General features: G+C 34.2%; 1 protein-coding gene across 1 annotated transcript in view; it reads right to left on the bottom strand.

The window, feature by feature from the left end:
* Window positions 1-1,173: 1,173 nt before the first annotated feature.
* GABRA2 (gamma-aminobutyric acid (GABA) A receptor, alpha 2) overlaps window positions 1,174-25,415 on the bottom strand; it is a 99,420-nt gene continuing 75,178 nt past the window's right edge. The window contains exons 9-10 of the mRNA XM_004681316.2: window positions 10,387-10,589; window positions 1,174-2,218 (exon numbers count right to left, since the gene is read on the bottom strand). Coding sequence (XP_004681373.1) covers window positions 1,922-2,218; window positions 10,387-10,589 — 500 coding nt within the window. The 3' untranslated portion in view covers window positions 1,174-1,921. The remainder of the gene's footprint in view (window positions 2,219-10,386; window positions 10,590-25,415) is intronic.

Raw genomic sequence — 25,415 nt, 5'->3', positions numbered from 1 at the left:
CCTGGAAGGAAATTAAATAAATACATTTTGGGTCAAGTAACAATTTTATTTTATTAAGGATTATGGATTGCCTTTTGTAAGGGAATTTCTAATGTCAAGGCTGTCTTCACAGCAGATTCTGTTACTAAGATGCGTTTGTGACCTTGGTATTAATACAATCATGCAAGTATATAATAGAATCACACTAAAATGAAGAAAACTTAAGAAACTAAAATGTAAATGAGGCAAAGAAATAACAACTTTTGTTGTGATTTTGCTTATTTCCATAAGATACTCCTTTTATCAATTTTATGAACATATCTATTTATGCACTATACTGAAATACTGTACAAAACTGCATGAAATGCCACTTTCTGACTACTATTATTTCTATCAAAACACCATTATAAAGGTGTAACTTTTAGTAAAAGTCAACTAATAACTGCTAATGTATATGTGGGTCAAAAGGATCTTAAGTTTGTCAAAAATGTTGAATCTAGGCAACAGTTATTGACTTTTATTATCATGTTTTGGGGCATAGGGAGTAATTTTAATCTTAAAATAAATAATGATTTTTATCAATTAATAATTAGTAATTTATATAAAATTGAAAATTGTTTTAATTGAGCTATTGTTTGTGTCTGTATTCTAATTTAGCTAATTGTGTGTATATTGAATGCATGTGTTTACATTTTGCACATATGAACTAATCCACGATCTGTTGGTGATGCTTTAAAGTTCAGTTTAAAAATGTTCAACTCTTACCAAAACCTCTTCTGGTATACAAAGCTGTTGTAAATTTGAATCAGCAAAATTTAAAGTTGCAATTTACAAAAGCAGATTTACATTAAATCTTATCTGAAAGAGCTGCTTTCAAGACAGAAAAATGTGCCAATGAACTGCCCTTTTCTTTATAATTAGTGGCTTCTATGTTCTGATGAAAAGAAGCCTTAAGGCAGAATTTGCAGTAAACAGGAAAGAAGAGAATCAAGTAAGTGCTCATCTATACTCTTTGACACCTATGAATTCTCCTCAAAGGGAGTTTTTGGCACAGTTTTCTAATCCAATATGAATGTTGTGTCACAGCAGCCAAACTGGATTCCATCTCCAGTCTCCAGCACCAAGAAAATTTAGCTGATCAATTTCAGTACAACTCAAACCTGGAAAGGGTAAGACACATTTGTCTTTTAAAATTTAAGGTAGTTTCCAATAATTAAAATAATCCAGAGGACTTCAATTATTATTCTCAAATAAAGTCTAATACTAAATGTGTAATGACCATGACATTCTGATAGGTATTAAAGTCTAGGTATAATTAACATCCTGTCAGGGGTGACTCATATTTATTTGAGCTTATCATGCTGTTATATGTACATGGCTATAGATACTACACAGATTAATTAAAAGCTAATTTCAAATCTCTAGTTTTTCTTCTGATGTGTGCCAAGCTTCCAATTACACTAGCAGGGATTCTGGCACTCAGGAAGGGAGCTGATGCTGCAGAAATGTGATTATGGTATTTAAAATTCATCTTGGAATGACAATGTTATTTTATATTACAGTTAAGCAATAGTAAAAAAAAAAAAAAAAACACTCCTGCTTAAGACCTAAGACAAAAGGACCCCTGAAGTGTGAGAGCGGATCCCCATTTTTCATCAGTGTTAGAAGAATAGGAAATAGGTCATTTGAAATTCACTTTTAACCAGGTATTAGGGTTAAAGTTTAAAAAAGGCAATGGCTCTTTTGGCATGGGGTGCTTTCTCTCTGCAGTTCCACGAGTTAGCAAATGCGTGTCTCCATTAGAGGTCTACTGGTGAGCAAGATTGCTATATACATATTGTACATGTTGGTTCACAAATTAGCAGTTATTAGTCAGATTGTACAGAGCAAAACAAATGAAGTTTAATGTTGCTTTACATCCCCCAGATAACTGCATCTAGGTTCAAGGACTGACCCCTAACACAGGTTCCCTGTTTAAATATGTAGCCCAATAAACTAAATTAAATGTACCAAACAAAACTGGGAAAACTATTCTAGACATTCTGTCTATTTTGCTAACACTGTTGAAGGTTTTCTTGGCTTCGGCTGGCTTGTTTTCTGGCTTCTTGTTCGGTTCTGGCGTGGTTGCACTCTTGGAGATGGTAGAGAGAACCGGGTCTTTGGAAAGATTCGGAGCATAATTGGCAACAGCCACTGCATACGCATTGTTCTGTATCATGACAGAAGACTTTTCTTTTTTCTAGTAAAAAATACAAGAATGAATAGAATGTGGTTTGAGTCTGCTACTTAACATTTTTAAAAAGCCATTTAAAATTCTGAAAAATGGTATCTTTATAAACATCATTAACTATTAGAAGAAATTCAGTGCAATAAATAAAGGGAATTAATTTAATTAAGTCCTAAAGCTATGAGGGGAAAGAAATGTCCGGAGTGAAATTAATGGCACCATTTTTCTGAAGAACCATTTTTTTAGTGTCCAGATGGAAAACAAACAATTAAAAAAAAAACTTACATAAGTGGTATATTTATTCTTACAAATCACTCATATATTTTGAGGAATAAATGAATAGATAAGTGAGATGTAGAAATATTTCAACAAGATCAGTGATCATCTGTAATAAATAATCTTAAGAAATTTAACTTGATAATGGGTTTTCTATCATTTGTGTCAATTATCATGCATCAAGGTTTTACTCACCTGGTGGGGGGGGGGGAACTGTTAACTATACACACAGATAGCAATGCAATTAATGCTAAAAAACACTTAATTGAAATACCAACTCTAGGATTTTCCTAGTTCATCCACACTGTGTTCCTCTTTATAATCCCAGTTCAGTTATCACCCACTCTATTCTGGGTCACTATTATGTCCTGCCTAGACCATTTAAATCTTTTAAATATTATTTCATAGAACTTGCAATAAAATCAGCACTCTTATTATGAATTATTTCCTTTGCACATTACATATCAGTTTGAGTACATTAATTTCAGTTTTCACAACATTTGCTTTTTTGCTTTGATTAATCTTAACAAAATACCATCCCGCCATCCTATTTTTCACATGATCGATTCCCTCTCATATTTTGGTCTTTGTTAAAATGTCATTTTCTCAGAAAGATCTTCCCTACAACAAAGCTACTCTACCTAGCACTGTTTCTATTCCCAGTCACCCTGGCAATTTTCAAAATGTGTAAATTCCTTTTAAAGCTATAATTTGGTCAACATATTCCTTTCTCAGTAGAATGTCTTTTCAATGAAAGCTGGTGGTAATTTCATCTTGTTCTCTATTGAAATCTTATTAGTTAATATTATGCCTTCCATGAGGTAGACTCAAAATATATAGCTAAGTTAATGTAACCTGGAAATAAAAACATTTACTTGCATTTCTATACTAATATAAATGTACTGTTATCTATTTAGGTAACTAGGTTTTCTCATAGTGTATAATATCAACTTTTTTCAAAACTAGAAACTGAAGCAGGGAGAGGCTAAGGGAACATTCCAAGGGCCAAATTCTCTATAAATTCAATTAGATATCATTTTATATGATGTTAGCTATAGCTGAAACATCGCAAACACTATACTATATATTGTGGCAATGAACCAACAAGAGTTATCCTAAAGAATGAATAGTGTTAATCTATGGCTTTAGAAGCTCAATTGGTCCATAACAAAATTTCAAATATCTAATACTTTGAACTAAGAATTTTCAAAAAGTCCAAGTAAATAAAGATAAAAAAGGGCCTCTGAAACCCCAGGAGGATAAGCAAACAAGTTTGGATTCCCTATAATATACTGGTAGTAATGGCTATTCTTCTAGATCTGGATGGGTATTAAAGGAAAAGGAGTGAGGGATAATCATTTCTAAATTTATAAAACTATAAAATAACATTTCCTCAATAATGACATACAATTTCTGTGCTACAAATGGAGGATAATCCCTAAGTATATAACTGATAACAAGATGACAGCTAATGTCAAACAGTGAGAGGTTTGGCTGAATGTTAAACTTGTGGGTATCAATTCTGAAAAACTTCACTACTGGATAAGAAGTAAATTTTATTATTAACTCCATCTTACAAATTCACAAATGGAGGTCAAAGAGATTTTGTAACATGACAACATCTGCTCTCTACCAAGTAATGTGTATGAATTCTAAATTCTGCTTTTAACACCATGCTTTTTCTCTGAAGAAGCTCTTTGCCTGGCAGTACTATTTCTTAAAATATCCAACTGAAGCTTCCATCACTAATGCAGTCTTCTAAAAGAAGATTGCCACAAATTACGTATTGTGTAGTGTTTGTGGTGTTTCAACTATAGGTAACAACGTATAAAACGATATCAGACTGAATTATAGAGTATTTGGCCTTTGGGAATGTTCCGTCGTATTTCCCTGCATCAGCTTCTAGTTTTAAAAAAGGGAGATAATTACAACAAAGTCATATTAACTATTATGGGAAAGCCTAATGAAATAATGTATATTTTAAACCAGATCGAAAAACAGTTTTTTAGTGAAGAGTAGTGACAGTTATAACGATTAATAAGGAGGAGGATAAAGACTGGTATACAAGAATTACAGTTAGGTGTTTTACATCTTTCAAAGAAAACAAACACTGAGTGGAAAAGCTCAGAGAAGCTTTGGTGGATAGGAATATTTAAGTTAGATCAGGAATTATAGTTGAGGGCTCATATATTTAGACAAATATAAAACACAAATGCCTCATTGCAAGAGGAGTTTGCAGATTGAAACTGAACTGACCCTTACAAACACCTTCCTGCCAACACCAACTTGATGACCTTTAATGCACAGTTAATACTAAAAATATTTAACAGAATCTAGTGCAGAAGTACTAACAAATTAGAACAAATACTCTGACCAAAATGCATAGATAACAGTTACAAAAATAACCTGAATTATTGTGCCAGCATGCACCAGCCAAATAACAGTCCTGCATACTTGTATATTGGTATTTCTTGTTTTATTCCAACACTGTTTTATCCCAGCACCATAATAAACAGCAATGAAACTGAGTGCAAAATATTTTTATCAGTTTTGCTGACTTAGTTTTATTTTATTTTTTTCAATGTTAAAGTTTGGCTTCAAATTTTGAATATAAGTATGAACTTTAAACGCAGACTGCATACTTGAGAAAATCATGGATTGGCTTCTAAATATTCCCTTGGAACATGGAAATGTGATTATTTTCAGAGGCAGTGGCAAGCAAAGTGCAACAGCCATGAGTACAAGCTTTATTCAAAGCACAGAGGTGGGTACCTATGGTTTCTTACCATTTGTTGAAGAAAGTCAGGGCAACTTCTCAATTCATAGTGATAGCTCATTCAAGCTTTTCTGCTCAGCATTTTTCAAAGTCTCATTTTAGAAGATTAAAGAACTCCTTAAGGGGAGTTCATTTGAAAAAATTACCTACTGCAAATCTATAAAGCAATTTATTCCCATCTGTGTAAGTTTAAAATTACATGTATAGAGACAAAATATTTTTGAATTCATAAGAGATTTACAATTCTAAGATCCACTAAAAGAGAGTACATGTTAAATCCATATAATGTATTTTAATATATTCTTTATGGGACATAGGTCTGCTACTAAGGTTATCCAAGAATATCTGAATGTCAGGCCATTACTAGAAGGTATTACCTTGTCCTATTCATTATTGACTACTATTAAAAAGTAAAGACACATGTTATCATTTTTTCTCTGTATAGCATGCCAGCCTCTGAATAAGCCAGATGATCAGCAAACTGAATACTTGGACTACATAATTTGTCCCTTCCTGACTAACTTTATGTTTTATTAGTCTAACCCTAGGTTTATACTCAGAACTGTGAAAAGAAACAGTCCAATTCAGTATTTGTTATTTCACTATTACTTATTCTGTACTTCTTATGTAAGGAGCTGAGGTTGGTCACTTTCAGAACAAAAGGTCAGGCATGGGGGAAAAATATAAGTGAAGAAAATAATGTTAGATGTGCAGAATGAAACTAAATGGATAGAGAATGGAAAAAAAAAAAAAAAAAACAAACACAAAGGCACAGCATTCCTGTTATTTCCTACCAATTTTAAGAGACTTGCTTTCTGTATAGATACTGACATTTCTCTCATCAGAATTCTTAGCCTGCATTCTCTAAGCTGTGAGTTATGCTACATTTGAGGTGGGAACTGGTAATGAATCCACACTGGTCCCCAGTCATACACATAACACACTGACTGGATCAGCTCCAAGGACCATCCATTTAAGGTACCACTTCCTTTTGTGTGTTCACAACATACTAGTGCTTTTTCTCCATATGGCACTTTACTCTACTTTTTTTAAAAACTTCTTTTCTCCGCTCCCACTTGATTATCAGCTCCTTGAATGGAGAGACTTCTATTTATTTTTCATTTTATAATTTATGTCCATGCATTCTTTTGGTAAGCTGCCTGAGAATGCTTTGGAACAAGGCAGGATGTTCAAAAATGCAAAAAAAAAAAAAAAGTGATTAAAAACACTTGGATGTTTTCTGTGAAACACATGGAGTGAATCACAAAGCAATGGTATATTTCAAATTAATTTAGTTAGTATGTTCCTAAATCTGTGATTTTAGTAGTTTAGTAATTCTAATTATTCCATGTTGTAATAGAGTTAGAAGCCAATTTATTTACAATAAATGTATAATTTAATGAGGTTGCATAAAATGAATTTGTAGCCATATTGTTGAAACAATATTTGATGGCAAATAGATTTACTTGAAAAAATTCAAGATTAAGTAAACTTAGAGTTTAAACAGTAAGAATTCATCAACTAGGTAGGAAGGAGAGAGAACTTTTATAAAAACAGTAGTGCATCTATTGTCATGAGATGGACAGAGGCTTGGAGATGTATAGTGATGGCTGTAGGACTGTGTGCATGGGCTTTTGATCTATGTGCAGTCTTCAGTCCACCACTTACTTGATATGTGAACCTGAATAAGTAACTTTGATTCAGCAATAATGCATTTACTCATTTCTAAATGAAGATATTCTTATGCACATAGTAGTACGTGCAGAACAAACCTTTTAAGTGATCCTTGTTACATATCATGCTGGAAGTTCAAGAGACAGCTATATACTTGGGCCACATTAGCTGAGTACCTTGAAGAGATGCCTTCAACATTTCACTAAAGAATGAATTAAATGATTAGAAAGATAATTCTCACAGTAAAATATGTATTAGAGAAAGACATGGTTGAAGAAGAAAAGGAATACAGATATTCAGGGCATTTTATTTATAAAATAAATAAATATGTGTGTACATGTATACATACATGTACACATATGTGTGTATACATAAATATGTACATATGCATGTGTATATATATATGTGTATATATGTATGTGTGTGTACACACATACATATATATATAGCTAGGACAATGCACATGATTTAATGACTGATTGAATGTTCAAGGATACCTCTAGTTGGTGAGGTGTGAGATTTAAGTTTTGCCATTAACTGAGATATAGATGAACAAAAATACGAGTGGGCAAACTTTAGAAGGCTTTATTTTTATGTTAACTATCTTTTTAAAACTATTCATATTGAGATATTATGCTCATGTAGAAAAGCTCAGAGGGCAGGATGCATACATGAAATTGGAAGTTCAAAGAAAGATACAGTCTAAAAATGTAGATAGTAAACTCTGGAAGGCAAGAACACATGAGTAGTATGCTTGCTTTGGTTTTACTTCATTAAACTGTATATTGTTGACCATATAGTACAATAAGGCACTGTGCAAAGGGCTAAGAATTACTGATTTATTAAAGTAAACAGTCACTGTTATCATTATTAGTGAAAACTGAGATGTAAATATGTGGTTGCAGACTGATAAAGGGTCAAGTGTTAAAAAATATAATACTGTATATATTTATAATAGAACCTAGTTATTAGGAGTGGGAGCAAGGGTTCAGAAATTTCCTGATGATTGTTAACTATACTGGAGCTAATTAAGGAACTATCTGGTTGGAGACAGTTTCCTTAGTGTTGCAAACATTCCTGCAAATAATGTTCAATAAAATCCTTAAACTACATCTCACATTGTGAACAGTAAAACTAAAAACAACAGCAAAGAAAGCTGAGTGACTGTTTTGGTGATAAACAAGAACAGATGCCAGGGAGGTTAGATCCAATGTGAAAATGAGCAGAGAGAATTTCAAAGAATAGAATGAATAGTGGCAGCTGCCAAGATTTAAGGAGAAGGAAGCTGATATTTTGAGACCAGTTCTAACAAGGAAAAGAAGAGAAAAACTTGCTGAAATAGAGTTCTTTAGTATAAAAGTATTTAATAGATTCAGTGGGTCTCCCTTGAGAAAAATAGAAAATTATTATCTGATCTGAAAATGTGGACGTTATGGGTGCCCTTCAGTTACAGGACAATAAATGGAAAGGAAATTAGGGCTGAGATTAAACTGAATGTGAGAAAATAGTATCGTAAGCAATGCTTTAAAAAAACTTATATGGAGAAAAACGGAGTAGACTGAGGATGAAGGCTTATGGTGATAGCTTGTCTCTGACTTTTTGGTAAATTAACATAATGTACAAAAGCACTTTCATAAACTGAAAGGAAGGATGCAGCTGAAAATGCTTTGAAGAAATAAACACAGAAACTAATAACTAATGGATCAAAGTTTTGAAAGGAACAGGATGAAAAGGAAGCCAATGTTGAGATGGGAAAGTCTTAGGCAAACAGAGGAAAACTGGGTGTGGGAAAAGGTTCCAGAAGAACTTGGGGGAGGGAGTTGTGCTAATTGGTAATTTTGTGGATGAAAGTTCATAAAAAAAGCTGCAATTGCATCATGTAATTCAGAATAATAAGATTTTGTTGCTATTTTCACACTGAAGGTTAAATAAAAGTAGTATGAAGTCATCTAAGATCATAGAACAAGATAGGCTTTATCTTTGAATTGAAAACTCAACACAAAAACTAACTTTAAATATCACCAGAGTATATGTTACAGGTAAATTCTAATTAAATATTTTTAGATAAATAATATTGACCTATATCTCTAAGTGGCTATTCTTACAAGATAAATTCCTTGCCAGCTTATCAAATGTTCAGAACATATCATATTTTAGGTTGCAAAAAAATAACATGCACAATTAAATACACATTCATTCATTAAAATTTCTACACTTTACAAAATTAAGAAAAAAGAAACATCTTTGAACTACAATATTAACTGGGTGTTTCAAGTGTAATATGGTAATAGCATGAGAAAAATCCGTATTCAAATAACTGAAAAATAAACAAGATCAGCAAGTGTGTTATTCCAAATTAATGAAAGGATTATTTAGGTATATATATTCCTAAAAGTAATGCCTAAATTGAACTTTTTTTTCTGTCATTAAGAATGCTTTTGGATTAAGTCTTGGCACTGTCACTGCTGAGGCCTAAGTTTGCTCCCAGGCCTGGAAGCTAATCTACATGACCCTGAAGACCTCTTCTGTCTCACCTGCTGCTCCTCTCAGCAGTGTATTTCAGTACATCTGCCTATTCTGTTCCCCACTCTGTCTCTAGTGAATCCTCTCATCCCACACACCTCTAGTCTATACCCCAGTTCTTCTATACAAAAAAAAAAAAAAAAGAGTGCAGCTTTATATCTCATTATGTAATGCAGATGAGTAACACTGTATAGAATAAGGCAGGAACAGCTACTCTATCAGTGTACAAACCTCTCATTAGCTTGAAATCTGAAGAAATCAACACCAATAAAGCCTAACTATATTAATCTGAAAAACAAATAGTTTTTCTCTTCAAGACAATTTATGCAATTTAAACTTCTTAGTTGTCTAGCACCTTACTTACTCCATACAACATAGGAGAACCACAGGGATGTCTGATTTTGACCTTGCAACCAGAGCAACTTAACCCATTGATAGATTTGAAATTCACAACAGGTAAAAGTCAATGCCACTTTCTTTTCCAAAACTTTATTATATAGCAGTATTGTGTTCAAGAGCTTGGGCTTACTGGTCAGACAGATTAGGGTTTGTGGATAATTTATTAACTAATTGTGTGATCTTAGGCAAATAAAAAAGAATTTACTATATACCTCATAAAAATAAAAAAAGAATTAAAAGGCACCCTACTTAGAATACTGTGAAGAGTACATGAAAGCAATGCAAAAGCTTAGCACGGTACCTGACAGTAGACCCTAGGAAGTGATTTTAACAGAAGTAATACTAATGCAAGAACTCCTGAAGAATTTCCAACAAGAGCACACTTTAAAAGAAATCTATGTAATTCATATGTATATGTAATATATGTAATTTATATTTGAATGTCTTATCAAATTTTAGGACTATTATCTGTTATGAACTAAATATGTTAGAGGAGTTTCATAATCACAGTGAGAAGTCAGTCCTCACTTACCTTGTCATTTACTACACTTTTTCCATCCCAAGCCCAACCTCTTTTGGTGAAGTAATTAACAGTTGCAAATTCAATAAGAGCAGAGAATACGAATGCATAACAAACAGCAATGAACCAGTCCATGGCAGTTGCATAAGCCACTTTGGGGAGTGAGTTCCGAGCACTGATGCTGAGAGTTGTCATTGTTAGAACAGTTGTTACCCCTGCAGAGGAGAAGATAGGGACCAAAAACATTAACAGATGCTAACAGCACAGAACTGAAGTGCTTTCTACCCTTTTTTTTTCAAAGCTACTCTGAGTGTCATTTTTACCTTCTTAAAAGAAAACAAAAACAATAAGAAAAATATTGGAAGAACACAGTGCAAAATTAGTTACCTTAAGTGGAACTGTATTTCTTGAAGCAATGAATCTAAAATGCTTTCAGTTTTCATTTTTGTTTTCAGAGCTCTTTCTTTGCTATTAATTAGGGTACAGGTCATTAATTAGGGTACAGATAAAAAAGTGTGGTAAGACTAAAGTAAAATTTTCTATAAGAAAAAGTATGTACTTCAAATGGACCCCTTGATCATTAGCATTATCTTTTTAAACTCTACAAAAGTCTCATATTAGTTTGTTCATCATTTATTTGAATCATGCTGAAGACTAGACCAATCATTCATACCAGTGACCATGATAGGAACTTGAGTAGCAATTTCTTCATTCAAAGTATAGCTAAAACATAAAATTAATTTTGGATTGTTTAGCATCGTGATAACATAATTTCTTTCATAATGAAGCTTAAAATCAATACAAAGTAAGCAAATAAAATCAAAACCTTATAAAATGTCAATGGCAGTTTTTAGAATAATACATATTTCTGTTTGTTCAAAATATAAGCTGGTGTCTTTCATTGTAAATCTTCTCTGCCAGTAGTTAAGGATGTCCTCATAGTTAAGTAAACAGAAAGCAATAGAGCAAAAGGTGAGTTCCAATGAGTAGACAAATGTCTACAGCTACCTGTTTTATAGGGATTTTATATAAGCTTAATTATGCACACAGGGGTATATCAAATTAAAAAAGATTTTAAAGTCTTAAGGAAGTTTTCAAATTTTGAGGATTTTGTATTCACTTTTTTCTTCCCTTAGAATAAAGCAACTTTAAAAAAATCTAAACTAGAATTAGTGATTTAAAATAGTCAAATTCTATTAATCATGATTGAGTCACCCAGGAATATAATGGTTCTGGTAGGAACAAAGGTAGATGTATAAAATAAATTCACTGCTGCTGAGTCAATATTAGAACACACTGACAGAAACAAATGATGTTTCCATGTGTCAAATTAGAAGAGGTTTTAAATTGTAAAGGTATTTTCTACTGAGAATATGACAAAGGAGAAATTTTAAATAGAATATAAGAGATATACCAATAGAAACATACAAAACACAACTGTATCACACATACACATATACACATGATAATAGATAGCAACACAAATGACAAATCATTATGAAAATATATTTATCTTCACTGGAAATCAAGGGGCTACAGTGGAAATGAGAAGACTTTAAAACAGATTATCAGAAAAGTGGAGATTTAGTGCACTGGTTTCCAAAAATAACTTGTAGACTTATTTTGATGTGAAGGGAAAAAAGTGGGTAAGAATGAATAGATTGGTCAATTTACGATATGAATTGCTCTAGAACTTTGATGGTGTGTGTGGTGAGATATATACACATATAAGCTGTGAAGACATATATATATATATATGTAAAAGTATCGCCCTAAAAGCAAAGTCATGATATTTAAAATGGAAAAGTGAAATAAAATAAAATCCTCTTAACACTTAAGTGTAATTATTTGTAAAGGGGATATGAGGTGGAAGTTAGAAAAGAAGAAGTTTCAGAAATCAAACAGATATAAAAACTGTAAGAAAGCAGAAATGTAAAATTGTTTGATACCACCTACTGGTTACTATTAGAAATGACAGAAACAATAGGCACTTTGACAGTAAAAGTATTTTTATCCGCCCCCCCCCCCTTGAATCTGATGGATGAAGCAATATCTTCCTTCCCCCTTCCAAAAAAAAAGGGCAAATATTTATAAATACAGTATAAATGTGTTCTGAAAGGTTGCAATTCTATCTGAATCTATTTTTAAAGACACAATTTTAATTCCTCACTGTACTACCTATATATTTGATTAAAAACACCAAATCTTCTATGTCCTAGGGACAGAAATCACAATTAGGATAACATAGTTTTGTCAAAGAACCACACACAAACCTAATTGACACAAATTAAATTCATTTAAACTTTGTGAGAGTTTAGAAATGTTTCATAGTGATCTATAAAACAATGCTGAAAAGATCACTTATAGTGTAGACAGCACCATGAGGAAATTACAACTTTTACTGACTGTTAACCTGACTATATTGTGAAAAGAATAAATGTAAAAGCTCATGTTCCCTTTCCCAATCCCTTTTCTTCTTGAACTCTCAGTGACAGCTTCCTACAAGCTAAACGATGCCATTTTTATATTCTGTCAGTATGGGCAATTTATTAATCTGGGCATCATACTGTTTTCTGTATCAAAAATATTTTCCCTGTCACTTATCCCTCTCTCTTTTAATAAGTTAATTTCTATCCCATCTGTTTTTTTTTTTAAGTATTTTACTTATTTATGCATACAGAACTGGGGTACAGGCCAGAGGTGTAGGGGTTGTGAGAGGATTCACCAAACAGAGTGAGGGGGTGCAGAACAGGCAGATGAATGAAGTACACTGTTGAGGGAAGTAGCGGGTGAGACTGGAGAGGTCATGTGGATCAATTCAGGGCAGGGGATTGAACTCACACTGAAGTGGCTGCAGCCAGCTTGCAGTGCTGTGCTTTAACCGGCTGCACCACCAGGGAGGTCCTCTATCCCATCTTTTAATAAATGACCTATTAAGTACCAGGTGCTTTTGTAAACACTGGGGACACGCCAATTAACAAAATAACAAGGACTCCTGCACCCAAGAGTGCACATTCTCCTAGTGTTGATGCTTCAGTACACACTGCCCAGTTCATACATTCTGCAGGTCATATGTGGGCCTGTTATGTCCTTTATGAATATTCTGCTGGTTTACATGGCTGTATACTTCAGTATATCATACAGTGTTTGTCTTCTCTTCAGAAACTTAAAAGGTGCCTAGTAGAAGTAAGACATTGTTAGATAATTTTTAAATGAATTAATATTTGTTGAGACTGATTTTGCAAATGAACTATAATTGATAAACATTCTTTTACTAGGTGATTTGCAAGATATTTATTCCTTTTTTTATGACACAACTATGAATTCAGTGCCCACTTTGTATTGGGCACTCTGAATCTGTTAATGGAATATGAGCAAAACTATGTAAGTTCTATATATTTTTTTAAAAAAAGAGTAAAGTACCCTTGTATAATAACTGCACAAGGCCTATGAGCACCTATAGACATGTGATCTACTTACATTGGTTAGTTAGGTAAGGTTTTCTCCCTAAGGAAATAAGAAGACAAGCTAAAGAGTCACTAGACAAAGGAAGACAAGGAGCATATACAGATGCCCAGGGATATAGGAAACATGCAATGCAAGAGGAATGCAATGATGCCTGCTGTGGACCCCCAGCCCCCTTGTTTTCTAATATTGTTTTGGTGCCCAGACTTCTTGCTAGTCAAGCTGAAAAAGTCAGGCAAGGACCCCTCACCAGGACAAAAGTCTTGGCATGAAGATATCTACTAAAAACAACAGGTAGACATTATGCCAGATCAGCATAACCAAGTAGATCACCTTGACATAAGTATAAACAGGAACAGAGATGGGATGTTTTGACCAGCAACAACAATGGAGCCTCCCAGGCAATAACCCCTATTCACTTCTGTCTAGCTTGTGCCAGGCAAGTACTATCCCCAATACTCACCCCTACCACAGACAGACTATTATGCATTCCCACTTGACATCCCCACAAGGCACATTCCACCACACATTCCTCATGTACTTGCCCACCTTCCCTGCATCCGATACCCCCAAAATGTGAAAGTAGTCGCTGCATCTCCAGAATTGCAAGCCCTTCTGGGTCTCTCCCTCTCTACTTTCAGTTGTCTTTCATCTGTCCTGTATCACTCCCAATGCTGCTACCCCACAAGGCTATAGTCTGAGAGGTGGAAAGGCTTTTAGAAAGGATTTTATGGAGATGAAGCCAGAAAAGCAAGAAGGTACCAGACTATTTAGGGTCTGTTTGATGTGTTAAGGTGGTTAAAATTTCTTTTCCAGAGCAATGGGAAACCATAATTGAGTTAATTTTAAAAGTGCAGTGACAGGATCAACATTTCTTGTTTAAAAATTACTTTGGCTAAGGTTCCTCCACAGGTGCTTGTTTTGTTCATCCCTGGTCTTTAACATTTTCTCTTTGTCTTTGACTTACATTAGTGTGTGACTGTGGTGACGAGGTGCATTTGTTTTTTGTATTCCTTTTGTATTTATTTGCTTGATATTCTTTTAGCTTTTTGGAGCTGTGGCTTAGTGTCTACAATTAATATATGGTAAGTTTACAGACATTGTTGTCTCAAATTCCTTTTCTCTGTTTTTTTTCTTTTCCTTTTGATATTCCGATTGAGTATGCTATACCTCCTGAAAAATGTAGCATAGTTCATGGATGTTTCCTTGTTTTGTCTTTACTCACTTTTTTCCTGCCTGAATTTTAGTTTAGAAATTTACTAAGGGTCTATATACAAACTCACTAATTCCTTTCTCAGTCATTTATCGTTCAGTCCATTAGTCAGTCTCCACTTATTCTTTTTTATTTCTGTTATCCCTTGTGATCACTGGAATTTCTATCTCTCTGCTTACATTAACCATCTCTTCTTGCATGCTGTTTGTTTTACCCAAGGGAGAAATTAACATATCAATCACAGCTATTTAAAATTCTTTGTCCAATAATCCCAACATCTGTGTCATATCTGGTGCTGTTGTTTGCTTTTATCCTCCTGTGTTTTGTTTTTGTTTTATATTTTTCCTTATGGCAGGCTTTCTAATTTTTGTTGTTGTTGAAAGTTGATTTGGCTAAGAGGAACTGAGAAAAGAGACCTTTAGAGCAGGATGTGTATTTATCTGGTTAGAAGAGGTACTGTGCTTAATGTTTGTTGCCATTAGAGGTACCACAGTATTCAAGTTCCTTTCATGTTCTTCTAGCTCCCCTATTGACTTTGGACTTCCTAAGTACTCCTCTGAGACTGCCTCTGTCTTCATCTCTTTCTGCTGTAAAGTGATTGCTATTCTACTGGAGCTTTGCTAGTGAAGTGTAGCAAGGAGGAGAGGTCTATTTTCTGTTGATTAAATTTTAGTCTTCCAGCAGTCCTGTGTATCAGGCTGTAACCTTCACAATGCTTCTCTACCAGTATAGCTGTATTCTCTACTCTCCTATTTCCTTTCCTGGCTGCAGGCATCAGCAATCTATTTTCCTGAAGCTCTGATCTCTGTTGACTATGTCATTTCTTTCCTCATACTCCCTTAGCTGACACAGTAAGGTTAGAGGGGCAGTCGCAGGAGGGATGGATGAGTGGGATGAGGCTCCATCCAAGGCCTGTCTCCTTTAGGCTTTTATTATGGAAAAGACTTTGTGTGTTTTCAAATGGGGAAGTTGCTACTTACCTCTTCCCCTGCCTTAAGGCTTCCTCTTGAGAATCTGGTGGGATTTTTAATGTCATGAACATTAGATCTTTCCTGTAATTCTGTGGTCTTGATGTTACATTACTCCATTTTGTTCAATTCCAAGCAAATTCATCAGAATGGTCATTAGAGAACTCTAAAGAACTCTGCTGGTGCATGGCTTCAGTAGCATCTCTCCCAAATAAAGGAGCTTAACTGTGTCACTCTAAATTTGCTTGTCTTTTCATAATTTGAATGATGATTTGCCTGTCACCTCAATTTTCTTACAGATGCAATAAAAATTCTTTGATTTTCAGTTTGTTTAGCTTTTTCCTATTGTAGGGGTGGCAGTGATGACCTACAAGCTCTTCACATGCCAGCATTGAAAACTGAGGCTCAGTGCCTACAGTTCAATACATGGCACTTTTCTTGCAACTTGCCGTGTTATTAGTTAGGTATCATCTATTTTTTTCTGGGTTTCTGTTCTGGACAGTTGAAATTAGCAGGTAATCAGTAAAATTAGGCAATATTAAGCAAGGTACTGTGTCAACGCAATATATGTAGCTTTCTGAAAGTAAAAAATAAGCTGATATCAGCATATGACTGATATTTAACAAACTAAGTTCACAAGCCTCTGAATTTGGCCAGCATAATTAAATCTGAAACACAGATGCTCTAACAGTTCACTGTGTTCCTGCTAACAGAATTTCAAATAGGGAAATCTGAAAAAATGCAAAAATGAATTAGAATATTAGAGTATTGTCATATTACTGACTTTATGTACCTTTAAAATAACTTAAAAGCAAATAAAAAATTCAATAAAACAAGTTGTTAATTGCTAGGTACCTGATTTATGCAGTCAGTTTCCTAATATTTCCTCCCCCACTAAATGAGTTGATTATATTTTATAGGCCAAAACTATGGCTTATAAAACTTGGTCAAATTATTTAATGTTTCACCACAAACATAAGCAAAATCACATTTAAGATTGAAAATAAGAACAAAATCCATATAGTGACGTTACTGACACTAATTTAACATTTATGCACACTAACTTAAATTAGTAAGATGTTAGAACTTTCATGAATACATCCTGAAATGTATTTGCAATCATATTCATATCAGTATGAATTTGAAGGTACATACCCATATAAACACATGAATAATCTGTAACTCTAGGAAATCAGCTGGAAGCTGTGAAGATGAGCTGATATTCCAAGTGAAGATTTTATGTTCCCTTGATGTTATTAGAGTATACCCAACATATTTCCAGAATACAAAAATCATAATATATTCATTTATTTATTTGTCCATCTTCTCAGACTGTAATCTCTGTGAGGGTAGGATCATATCTTTTTCTTTAACATTGTCTCTGAAAGGCCCAGCATAATAAGGACTATATATATGTGTGTGTGTGTGTGTGTGCATATATATATGCATATATATATATATATGTGTGTGTGTGTGTGCATATATATATGTACATATATATATATGTGTGTGTGTATGTAATTGAATGAATAACTTAATATAGTTTATGAAGCAAATGCAGTTTGTGGTTACAGACATAGCATTGAGTATGTATATATGTCTATGTGTATATGAAAAAGGCACTAATGGTGGCTATTTTCCCAGAATTCAAAGACTAAGGAAATGGAGGTTTGGAAGATCTGGGATAGGAGAGATGTATGAGCATTCCAACAATTTATGTATTCAATTAAACTATTCAAATATATACTATATTACAATATATACCAACATGTATAAAGTATATATCGCAGTTAGGGAGGCAGAAAGGAATGCTTGATTTCTTAATTTGATGTATACAGTAGGACCAAAACTTCTACTATACTGTAAGTTACTAGGAAAACTTACTATCTTTGAAAGCTCTGTGATTGTCTAGACACAAATTATAAATTGGTTGAAAATTTGTGAGAGTAAAAAAAAAAGACTGTTTTATATTGGTGTTCTAAAATATTAAGGTACCTAGTAAACAGAACTCAGCCTAAATGCACTGACCACCAATAACCTTGCAGGCTATTCCAATGCGTTTGATATACAACTGCAGCTTCATAACAGTCCAAGCCACCATTCCAAATACATCACTCCATCTTAATAGAGACTTAAGAGGTCAGTGAACAGTTATGCATAGATATGCAATTCTATGCACACTCTATTTTCTGAACATTCTTCTTTTATTCTCTTTACAGGCTATGTCATAGCTAATCGTTTAATTGCTTATATTTCACAGATAACATACTGTTCGACTCATTGCAATTTACTTTCTTCCTTTACTTTCTTTCTCTACCTGCTCCCAGCATAGGATGATAATCTTTTGTCCCTTTCTTTATCCCATTCTAGACAGTGTAGCAAAAGTGATCTTTCTCAAACTCAGATCAAGTTCTGTAGCCATGCATGCATGCATATTGACTTTCTTTCTTTACCTGCTCCCAGCATATGATGATAATTTTTTATTTATAAGCGCCAAATACCACTATCTGACCATTGTCTGTGTATCTCCATATAAACCAATAAACATGTATTGAATCTCATATATGACCTTCTTTTTTTTTTCATTAAAAAATATATCTAATCTGAACCCTCTCTGGTGATGCAGTGGGTTAAAGCAACTATGAAGCTATCCAGAGATACTGTAGCGTGAGTTCTATCCATAGCCAGGAAGGTGACAAACATGGTGCAGCAGACCTCTCCTGACCCACTCATTGCTCCCTGCAGCAGTGTATTTCAATAGATCTTCCTGTTCTGCTACCCTCTCTATCTCTAGTGAATCTTCTTACCCTTGCACCTCTGGCCTATACCCCAGTTCTTGTGTGCATTAACAAATTTTTAAAATATATCTAACCTAATATGGGAGTTACTTTGTTATACATGAGTACATAAAAACATGAATTAAATTCTCAGGGACAATATAAACTACTAGAAGAGGCATATAATGCACAGGTGAGTTACACTGACAATATAAGTGATATATATATATATATGGAAATTTGAAATTTGAACACTCTGTGAAGGTGTACAACAAAACAAATACACATTCCTGGTTTGATGTAGGCCAACATAGCAAAAACATGGCTGCACAAAGGTGGGTCATGGGGGAACTCATAAGGACCCCCAAGTACAGGAAGCACGTCCACTGATGGTCACAATGTCAAGCCATGGAAAGGTTGCTTGCATGCATGGCTACAGAACTTGATCTGAGTTTGAGAAAGATCACTTTTGCCACACTGTCTAGAATGGGATAAAGAAAGGGACAAACTAGGAATGGAGAGATCAAAGCAGCCTTTTGTAGCAATCTGAGAAAAAAAAATCAAGTTTTCAACTCACAACTGAATCTATAGTCTAAGTGAAATCTACTACATCTTTCTGTAGTTCTCTATTATAGCTGCTTTATTAGAAATCTAGGCATAGTCTGCAATGTCTGTCTTTTTCTGGTCTTCAGATTCACTAGGTCCCACATATTTTCCCTCTCCAGTATCACAAATCTGTAGCTCCTGTTCCACTACTATTCATTTTATAGTTGCAGGTCTTTATAATTTTTCACCTAAGTGATGTGGATTCTCTTAGGTGATTACCCTATAGCACTCATAACTTTTCAATCAAATTCCTAAATTCAAATGTGTTCATTTTTCTCCCTATCTTGAAAGATAGTTCAAGCATTTTTGGTGACTTTATGATGGCATATATGACTGAGCATGAGCCAAACTCTAACCATCCTTACAAATAAATAGACCCTTTGCCTGAGATTCACCACTGAACAATTTGTTGTTCTCCATATGCTCCATTTTGCTTTTGGTAACTTTATGCCCTCTGCTTGGAATTGGCTGTCTCCATTATGCTAACTTACAAGGCTTGGCTTAATTCTTCCCTTTGGGCATCCCTGTCTTTCTCAGATATAGGTGCTTCCTTCCTTTTTGCCCTTAGTCCATTTTGGGATATTTATCTACTGGCACATATGATCTTTTACTTCATTTATTTACTTACATGTCTGTTTCACTTTTCATTGCTCTGAGCAACTGTGGGCATTTGGCTTGTGTCTTTTCAAAATGCTGCCACCTAACTAAGTTTCTGGCACTGGATAAATATTCATGATCAGCTGGTTCAATGAATGAAAGAATTACTTTTTAAAAATCATGAACAGTAACAGAGGTGAACTATATTTAAAAATTCTGTAAGAAAGAAATATAAACATTAAGAGTAGTAAGCTTTAGCAGTAGGCAGAGCATTACCACTCCATTGAAATATAAATGTGAATAAAATAATATAAATTGATGTTTTGCAAATAAATCTCATATCTTACATCCTTCTAAATAACATAATAAAAGGTATCAATGAGGAGAATCTGCTGTATGACAAGTGCTATTGTAAGCACATTTTATGTATTAATATGTTTACTCCTCATAACAACCCTTATCCTCATTTCCAGATGAGGAAACTGAGCCTAACTGAGGTTGAGTACATTGCCAAATATCATATTATTAGGGCACAGGAGAGGTGGACTACAAATGCAGTCTGCTTCTATTTTTCAAGAAATTATACTGCCTAGTCTACAAATGAAATTCTCTTCTAATGTCAATAAATCTGTATCATGCATTTTTTGACATCATGAAGTCAACCCTTGTATTCACTGCTGTAATCCTCAAAACATTTTAAATCTCCATCTAGAGTGTATAGATTACACATAGAGACAAATGGGCACTTAGGCAAAGATTGAGGTTCTGTTTCTCCACAATAGCTTTGTAACTGTCAAACTTCAGTCCATCCCCTCTTCTGAAAAATGGGAAGAATTGTTTTGAAGGAGTTGTTTTGGGGGACAAAGTGCATGCATAAATGCCTGATATATAAAATTGCCCAGCAACTGTTCAATTATCCCTATCTCTGTTCCTCCCTCCCTCAGTGATTTTAACTGAGTGTTATAATAAACATTTTATAGTCTTATACATTAAGTAAAATATGGAAAAATCCCATTTAGAACTAACCAAATAAAGAATGATATGGCTTCCCTGTTATTTCTGAATTCATTAGCCCCCCAATTGTGGATAAAGAAGTTAAGATATAAACCAAGGATGCAAGAGTCCCATCTAGTGGTGGTTTAGAAAAAAAATGAAAGGACATAGGGATTGCATTGCTTAAGTTGTTTGCCTCAAAAGCCTCAGTCTATCTTATTTTAATCAACTGGAGAAAGACTTTAATGTGTCTGATTCTTCTCCATTCTTCCACTGTTTTGAGAAAGCACGTTTTTTCAGAATGCAACTATATATCTGGTCTTGTTAAACCCAACACCTTCATTACTGAACTACTACTCTGTCCTTATTTTTCGAAGAGGATATACTCTGCCTACTTACTTAGGCTTAATTTGATAGCCTGATGCTACAAATGGATTTATCAATGCCGGGATGACTCAAGACCAATCACTTGTGAGAATTATTCACTAATCATAATCTTCTATTACATTAAAAGAAGACTTTCCAAAAATCTTTCCTGGCTCATATTGGCTCTCAAATGAAATCAGGAATGAGGTGTAAGTTTTGGATTCAAGTAGAGCTAGGTTTAAAAAAAATAGTTGAGTAATTCCTATGAGGGATATCACTTTAAGACCTCTACTCTAAGACCTCTATTCCATTATCCAAAAATGTCCAATCAAGTGTTACTGCTGACTATTACAATAAAGTGTTATAGACTGTATGTCTGTATTAGCCCAAAATTTACATTTGGAGAGCTAATCCTGATGTGATGACATTTAGAGGTGGCTTTGGAAGTAATTGGGTCATGAAGGTGGAGTGCTCATGAATGGGATTAGTGCCCTGCTAAGAAAAGATCAGAGAGCTAGATCACCTTTAAGCTTTATGAAGATACAAAGATAACAAAGTTCACCAAAAGTTAGTGCTGAATAGAACCTCACCATGCTGGTATTCTAATCTCAGATTTCCAACTTCCAAAACCATGAAAATAAATTTCTGTAGTCTCTAAGTCATAAAGTTTGGGGGACTTTTTAAAGCAGTTTGAACTGAAGCTGGGGACTTTGTAGGGCAGTTTGAACTACAGTAATATTCTGATTTCATGATTTTAAAAGAAAATAATGTTTTCAGTATGATAATAAGACAATAAAAGAACAGGAAAGTATCCTGTACAAACTCCCCATTGTTATCAAACTCTTTTACTATTTCAATCTTGTAATTGCATTGCAATAAAATGCAAGGTGATTGTTCAGTTAATAGTTTTGGTGATTTCTTATAGCTTCCTGTTATGATTTATCTGGGGAGATATTACACTTTTTGTGATGAATAATACATTATTAAAGACATTTTATCACAAAAAGTCACTCAAGTAGAAATCATTTCCATGAAATGGTAGGAAATATTTGAAAATAATAGCTTTTTTGAGGATTAAAAACTAAGAATAAGTATGCACTAAAAAAAATCTGCACTAGTGAAACTAAATATTTAATGATCTAAATCTCTATAAAAAAGTAATCGGAGTAGAACAAATATTTTCTCTTTGTTATTTCAAAGCCTAACTGAAGAAAAACAAAAGCAATATTTATAAAAAATAAAACAAAAGAAAAATCTTTTCCACACATGAAATTTCCTCCACATGCTCCATCCATTACTAAGCTTACACATATGAGAAATAAGATAAAACATGTTATGGAGAAATGGCTTCACAGAATGCCGTCAAAAGCAGTAACCAACATCTACCTCACATTAAGTAGATGCTTCTCATAAATGCAGAAAGTAGCTAGATTTTTAAAGAACTGTGTTAACTAAGTAAATTTTGCTTTAAACTTCAGAAATGGGCAGGACTGACACTTGAAAAGTCATTTAATATATTTGTTGTTACACATAATATAATATCAACTGGAAATCAGAAATACGTCAATGTCAGTCATTGAAACTAATAGCTACCTTGAGTTCATATCTGAATATGCACCTCAAATCCTGGTCTATGATTAGGAAAGCTGACTTTAAAACTTATCAATGCATAAGTAACAGCACAGGATATTTCTTATTCAGAGTTTAGGCAGAAAAAGTAGTTTGATGGCTTAATGGTACAGTAAGAGTATTAGAAGCAGAACACTGTCTGACCAAGTTCTTTCTTTAGTACTCAAATGCTATTTAATAGTAGAGTGGCCTCTTAACAACTCCAGAGCTCAATGCTTTTGTCTGAATGGGTTCCTAACTGGGGGAAACAAATTTGTTTTCAGAATTCAATGAGCAAATGTGAAGCACGTATAAGGTGTTCAATAAATTCTATTTCAATTTTTCTCATTACTACTAAAACATAAATCTCAGTGTAGGAAACTTGAGCAAGTAACTTTAATGTCCACATCAATGACTTTAATGTCCACATAAATGTAGAAGTGATATTTGAATGTTCTGTAAAAACCAAAAATTGGAAAAACTGACAAACCAATAGCATTTATTTTTAATTATGTCCTTATGCCCTTTCTAATCATTTATTTTCATCACTCATGCTTAAGCAATAACATATATTCCTGAAACAACTTCTAAGCCTGCCCATAGACTAGAACTAGCTAAGCTTTCTCATTTTCTTTGCCATGGCTTATTAATGTATTTTGCTTCAGTCACTTTCCTAATTGGCAGTGGCTGACTGGGATGAGTCTCTGACAGCGGGGAGGAGGGCGGCTGGTGGGCTGGCAGCTTGCTGATTAGCATGTGCTGCCTCGTGCCAAAGTCAATTCTGGGATGCCAGGTGTGCTGCCTTTTAGCACTCCGCAGCCCATGCCTTTGGAAGGCAGGGATTTGGAATGAATTTTGCAGAGACTGTTTCTGCCCTGCTCAGGCTTGCTGTTCATTCCTTTCATATTCTGCTACCACCCAGGCATTCTACTCCTGGTGCCATTTTCTCGCTACATTCTAATTAAAACCATCTATGTCTCTTCCAAGACTGCCCCAATTCATTAGCCTGGATATGCTGAACCTGCACTCAGGTGACTTTTCATTTTCTCTTGAAGTTTTAAAAAATGTGTTCAGCTTTACTGGGTTGTAAGTAACAAGTAAAAACTGCAGTATGTTTAAAATTGTACAATGTGCTGAATTGATACACAATGTGAAAGGATCCCCAATGTAGCATTAATTAACTCCTTCTTCATTTCAAGGGTTTTAAATTTTCTTGTTTGGGTGAGAACACTCGATTCTACTCTTCTAGCAAATTTTAAGCATATAAGACAGTAATATCAAGTATCATTTGCATGTTATACATTGTATGCTCAGACCTTATTCTGAAGGTTATACCCTTTTTCAGTCTCCCTCTTTTTCCCTATCTGCCAGTTCCTGGCAACTGCCATTTTATTTTCTTAAGGAATTCTTCTTAAGAATTCCCCCTTCTTAAGGAATTCTTATCTCTACATGCCCTGATTCATAAGGGTGCAAATTTCCATGCCCACAGGGATTAGGCAGAGAAAACAAATAGGTAAGTTGGGAAGCACTAGGTGGGGGCTGTGATAGAGGGGACTAAATGCTTCCAAAGCAACTGCTGCTGTAAGTTGCAGGAAAAGGCTGCCATCAAGGAATGATTCTGGCCTTACAAAATTTTCTGATTTTTCAATCCTATTTTTAAACAATGGAAAATATTAGCATCTACATTTTTTATATATCTGTACACCTATAATACATGATTATATATTATACATGTATATATATTATATATAATACATGATTATATAATAAGACATATAACTTTACTGTATATAAATTTGCAAGCTATCATCTAAATAAAGGAGCATTTTTTTCCTACTCACCAATTTCACTATCAACAAAATATTTCTAGTGTTAAATAATTTATTGTACAACAGTGAGAGGGAAGGAAAGTCCCAGTTAAGAAATAATGTTGAGACCTATGAGGAATTAGACAATGATGTAGAAAACAACATAAAATGATGGTCCGAATGGGGGACTGGAGCAAGAAAACTAGAGTCAGTATTGATGAATAAAGAAATGAAGGAAAAAGATATACTGTTAGGGCCACTGTGGTATCCCAGGAATTAAAGGCTCAGCACTATCAAGCTATCACCAGCCCCTGAAGTTCAATCCCCAACAAGATCAAACACATGGTGCAGCAGGTGTCTCCTGCCTTGCTCGCTGCTCCCTTCAGCAGTGTATTTCAGTAGCTCCACCTGTTCTGCTCCCTGCTTTGTCTCTGGTGAATCCTCTCACTCCCTCCCCCTCCACCTCTGGCTTTTACATCCAGTTCTTGTGTGTATAAATAAGTAAAAATAAATCTTTAAGAAAAAGCACAATTTAAACTACCACAAACATTCTACAAAGCCAATATCACACTAATACCAAAACCTAACAAAGAAAACACAGAAAAAGAAAACTTCAGACCAATCTCCCTAATGAACACCG

The sequence above is a fragment of the Condylura cristata genome, unplaced genomic scaffold, assembly GCF_000260355.1.
Source record: "Condylura cristata isolate star-nosed mole 26May11 unplaced genomic scaffold, ConCri1.0 scaffold00012, whole genome shotgun sequence".
Classification (NCBI taxonomy): Eukaryota; Metazoa; Chordata; class Mammalia; order Eulipotyphla; family Talpidae; genus Condylura; species Condylura cristata.
Note: the sequence above shows the minus strand (reverse complement) of the source record. Positions and strands in the feature narration are given on the sequence as shown.